Source organism: Drosophila subobscura, chromosome O, assembly GCF_008121235.1.
Source record: "Drosophila subobscura isolate 14011-0131.10 chromosome O, UCBerk_Dsub_1.0, whole genome shotgun sequence".
Lineage (NCBI taxonomy): Eukaryota > Metazoa > Arthropoda > Insecta > Diptera > Drosophilidae > Drosophila > Drosophila subobscura.
In genome coordinates, this window is record NC_048533.1 from 6333780 (window position 1) to 6339296 (window position 5517).

At 47.7% G+C, this 5517-nt stretch overlaps 1 protein-coding gene across 1 annotated transcript; it reads right to left on the reverse strand.

Moving 5' to 3' along the window:
- Positions 1–1064: 1064 nt before the first annotated feature.
- On the reverse strand, positions 1065–3508 carry LOC117897888 (ionotropic receptor 75a). The gene is made up of 5 exons (XM_034806964.1): positions 2899–3508; positions 2664–2838; positions 2475–2605; positions 2233–2403; positions 1065–2164 (listed from the first exon to the last, which is right to left on the reverse strand). Exons 1-5 carry the CDS (start codon positions 3432–3434, stop codon positions 1234–1236), a joined length of 1944 nt encoding a protein of 647 aa, XP_034662855.1. The 5' UTR covers positions 3435–3508; the 3' UTR covers positions 1065–1233.
- Positions 3509–5517: the final 2009 nt, after the last annotated feature.

Sequence of the window (5517 nt, forward strand, 5' to 3'; positions counted from 1 at the left end):
ATGTTGTAAATTTGCATAATTTGACATGTGTATGTGATGGGGGGAGTGTCCCCGTACACATGTGTGTGCGTACCAAATATATCTATTTATTATAGGTTCCTCTGTACTTATTACAGACTTATTACCAAAGAAATGCGCTCTAAATTTGAATTTGATTGGAATAATTAGCACTACTTACAGCACGAAGGAGCTAAAGCTATTCCAAAATGGGGAAACTTCTTACTATAATCAACCGATTTATACAAGTTTTTATCCGCTCACGAACTGTGCTGCAATTGCTGAACCAGTCATGACCATGCCATTGCACAATCTCATTCTAAAGTACCCATATAGATGTGATTATATTGCTGTGGGAGTCCACTGGACTCTCGACCGACTCAGGGTCCCCTAAGCGGTGCCCGTTGTCCGCTGTCCGTGCCCTGTCAGACATTATGACAACTTAATTGAAGGTTATGCGTGACCACAGTCAGATGGGAGCTTCTCATGCGACGGTTAGCGTCTCATGGTTAGCGCTGGGGCAGGGACAACGACAACGACAACGCATTCAATTGCAACAAATGTGATTACTTTACAATTAGGTTTGTGACTACTGCCACATTTTGCAGACGTATTTGTAAAGATATTGCAATGGAATTCGAGTTCCAGATCGTGTGGCCATAAATAAGGTCCTTTGTCATCTACAGAATTGGTAGAAATATTTTACTCCCAACCCTTTTCTAAACCAGCAGCAGAAGCAGCAGCGGACAGACCCTGTTAAGTTGTTAGCGCTTGAAAATTCAGGGGTTTTCCCCTTAAAAGCTTGTCAGTTAATAGAAAACAAGTGACATTTTCCTCCTTCACCATGCCAGGGCGCTTCATAATTAAGTCTAAATGAAGAGCTGGCTTCGTGTAGAAAACTTGGCTTGACCCTAGCCATACCAAAGGAAGAGGGTGAACAAATGCGGGTTATGGGGATGGGAATGGTGGCGGGAGAGTACATGCAAGTGTTTGCAGTTTAATGGAATTTTTAATTTCTGTGCTGTTCTGCGCTGCGGACCAGCAATGGGAATAGCTGCAAGCACCCGAAGCTGACATTATTACAAATTTTTTATTATTATTAAAAATGCAGAAAACATTAAGAGCGACACAAATTTGTAGCCGAAAGTCGTGCCATTATAGCCGGGACAAGCCGGGCACAAGGTTCCTGCAAGCTGATTACTTAAATGGACATCGCGCCTGACCCCCTCCCACATCTTAACGTGGCCGGAAGGCAGTAAGCCAGTAGTGCAGCAGCTCCAGAAGAAACATCAATGCACTGGCCATCATGGCCAGCACTAGAGCAAAAAGAGCCGGCGCAAAGTGCTCCAAATCCACCTCCACCTGAGAGGCCTTGAAGAGGCTGCAGTCCGGCTTGGAAACCGACCACAGACGGTCGTTGTACTGCTTCAAGCCAGTGGCCCGAAGATGGAGAATGGCATGGGCTAGATGTTCGCGCCAGGGCGAGCCCTTGAGCATTACAGAGGCGGCCTCATAGGGAGGATTGAACATAATTTCCTGCAGTTCGCAGATTTCGTGCTCTTCTATGCGTAGCTCGAGGAGCTGCCTGTACAGACGATCGATGGCCGCATGAAATGCAAAACGACCCTTAATAACCCGCTCTGCTCCCTGCTTCAAAGTGATAATATTGTGCTCCCCAGATCGACAGATCTTCTTCAGGTAGACATCCCTTACCAGCTGTCTACTGTTGTTACCGAACACCGCGAAATTATAAGCAATGTCCTCCATGCCGAGGTCCAGGTTGCTCTCGTACAGGGCCTGCAGATTGACAATACTCCTGGGGCTGTCCGAGAGCAGGGATCCCACGATGAAGGCCCCATAGAACTGCATCAACATGAAGCTGAAGATGCAGCTAGCGCTGATGAGCACACGGGTGGACATCAGCCGGAAGAGCTCGGTGGCCGGACCCTGCTGCAGATACGTCTCGAGCATGGTAAACCAGACAAAGGCCACTCGTCGCTCGACAAGATTTCCATGTTGGCGTCCCTCATGGAGGATGTGGAGCAACAGCAGCAGAGTGCTGCATGTACACAAGGCCAGGACGCACCACCACACCTCAGTGCTCAGAGGCTCAAAGAATATGTTCCGGATTTGACTGTGTCGCGGATGGCGGAACAAAAAGTGAATGCTGTAAGAAAGGAGAGTTGGATCAGCAGCACCACCCAAGTAATGGAAGGATAACAAGTAGCTGCTCACGACTGGGTAAGCAGAGAGGGTGAATACTGCACGTAGGGCTGCCTGTCCGGAACAAAGCGAATGGGGCACACGGCAAAGTCGGCCTCCCTGTTGGTTATCTGACCCATCACACCCGACCAGCTGCCGTTGGCCAGCTGCTGGCCCCAGCTGTCCGTGAAGCTTATGGCCAAACTGCAAGTAGGCTTATTAGCGCGCACTCTGAAACCCTTTTTGGAGGCCACACTCTGCCACAAGCTGCCCACCTGAGGTTGTACAGCCGCTCCACGAGTCTGAACAATTGATAGGTCTTCCGCTGCATGGGATCCAGTTGCAGGAACTGCTTATCGTCGGCCAAGTACTCCATATCATCAAAGCCCGAAGGTTTCTCTGTCAGCTGGACGGAGGATTTAGAGGTAAGATGAGCGAAGCCGCCACCCAAATTGTGTGCCTACCGCTGTGCTGCCTCGTAGAGTGACATTTAGAAAATTGCGTCTCCGAAGTATCCAGCTGCTGCGAAAGTTATCCATCAGCTTGTAGCGCTGCGATGGTGACCACATCCCCTTTCTCAGAACAAGCAGAGGCACCTGCTGATTAATCCTGTACACATCATAAAGACGCCACGAGGTGCTGCAAGTTATGCGAAGTATGAATAGCATAGCCATAAAGTTACCTCATTATTTGCCGAACTTATCTGTGGCCTTCAAGGCCACTGTGATATCCGCATCAATTCCCATCTTGTAGCCACCTAAATGCTCTACAATTTGGGCCTCATCTGGCTGGGATACTCGACTGGAGCCCAGCATAAACCATGCCAAGGAATTATTAAAGTATCCCGCCTCAGATGCCACCGTATAGACCCAACGCTTGACAAGACGGTGCTCAAACTTTGGCACTAGAACTGCCGTACGCGGCGCCCCATAGTACATGAGATCCTCGAAATTGTGGGAAATTCCTGGCTGATAAAATTGCACACGATAGTTGGCCAACAATTTCTGGTGGCATTCAATTTGCCAGTCGCCATTCTCGCCATTGCCAACGCCATCGCCATCGCCTCCTTTGATACGGACGACAAGCGACTGCTGCAAGTGCTGCGACCGCAAAAAGTCCTCGAAGGCTGCCAGCTCAAGGAAATTGGTATTTATGCTTTCAATTTGTGGCGTGCATAAAAATCCTGTTAAAATTATAAAAACCCATGAAATAACTTTCACTTGCAGCTTAATCATTTTATATGGCCACTTTCACTTTGACTCGAAGCACAGTTTTCCTTCTTTCACTCTTCGGATTGTGTTTGCTTTGTGCGTGTGGCGGGCAATTGCCTCTGGCGTTTTTATAGCGTTTCATACTCCTTCTGCATGTGCATAATTTATAAACATTTATCATATCAGCGATATATGTGCATATCCTGGACACACGCAAATTGTGCGGTTGACAAGAAAAGTGTGCTGAAAGGAATTGGGAAAATTACTGGAATTATTGCTGAATGTGCGTATTAAAATGTATTGGTCTGGCAAAAAAATACATTCAACTGCTACGATTTCTAAAGAATGAGGGACCTTCTAAGAAGCATTTTAACCACTTGTGATATTGGTTTGTTTCACGGTTTTTTACATTTGTTTTCAATAATAAGTTTTTATACCCGGTACTCGAAGAGTAAATAGGGTATATTGTATTTGTGCACAAAGTGAATGTATGTAGGTTAGGTTAGGTTGAGGCGGCTGTCGGGGATTGTCAGAGACCCGACACACTTAGGCCGGTTTCGGCCCATTGTGATACCGCATGTTTCGCTCCCTTCTCTCCCGTGAGACCCTATTTTATCCATTATCCCATCCGGATGCCCTTATGAAGCCTGCGATCCGTCTGGGACTTATTGTAGACATGTCCGAAATGTCATTTAGAAAAGGAGAGCCCAAGTATTGAGTCTCCTTCTACTGAGAGCCGGGCAGGAGCAGAAAAGGTGTTCCACAGTCTCCTCCTCGTCCTCATCTCTACAGCTTCGACAGAAATCGTTATAAGGGGCTCCCAGCCTGTTTGCATGTGTGCCTATTAGCCAGTGTCCCGTAAGGGAGCGTATGACTGAGCTGCACCTACTCCTACTGAGTTTGCAGAGCTCATCGGTGCGCTTCCTATTTATGTTAGGCCATGTTTGCCGAGTTATGCGACATAGTGGCACAGTTTGCCATCTGTCATTTGTAAGTTTCTTAAAATGTTCTTTTATTCTGAGCTTGCAGGTGGCCATTGGCATACGAATATCCTCCTTATCATTGAGAAGGGGGATTGTTGTTCCAGCTCTGGCCAGCTCATCTGCTATACAGTTGCCTTCAATGTCCTGGTGGCCCGGGACCCATATTAGGCTGATGACGAACTGATAAGCCATCTCGTGAAGAGATTTGCGACAGTTCGCAACTGTGGCCGAGCTTGTCGTTATCGCATTCAATGATTTGATTGCAGCTTGGCTATCACTGTAGATGTTTATGTAAGTCGCTTCAGGGGTTAGTTCCTGAAGACAGCTCAGAGCTTCCTTTGATCGCTATGACCTCCGCTTGGAAGACACTGCAGTGATCCGGGAGCCTGAAGGAGTAGCTTATATTCAGCAGTTCGGAGTATATTCCTCCTCCGACCTTGTTGTCAAGCTTTGAGCCATCAGTAAAATTTGAATGGCTTCCTTTGGACCAGGCGGTCCCTCAAGCCAGTCGTTTCTGTGAGGGATGATTGTCTCAAAGGGGGTATCTGTATACTCCCTCGGAACGCAGTAGTCCGTTTTTGCAGGGACGATGTTGTTTCCATTTAGGATGGATGCATGGCCGGTGCGATGTGACACCCATTGGTCGGAGTCTCTGAGACGGATTGCTGCCATTTCTGCCTGCTCCTTACCTGCAAGGTCAGGGCTCTGCAGGCAAAGTATAGCATTTAGCGCATCCGTTGGCGTTGTGCTCAGAGCTCCACTGATGCTTAGGGCTGCAGTTCGCTGCACCTTGCTTAGTTGTTTTGTGATGGTCCCTTCGATAGGGCAGTCCACCACACTATGACTCCGTAGAGCAGTATTGGTCTAACTATTGCTAGGTAGATCCATTGACTATTCTTGGGTTCATGCCCCATTTTAGCCCAATGGCCTTCTTGCAAGTGTAGAGGGCTATCGTAGCCTTCTTCACTCTGTCTTTGATGCTTAGGTTCCAGCTGAGCTTTTTATCAATTACCAACCCTAAGTAACTGGCACTGTCGCTGAAGGAGAGCCTGCATCCGTTTAGTATTGGGGGGTTGAGGGGCGGGATTTTGTATTTGTTTGTAAACAACACAAGTTCCGTTTTA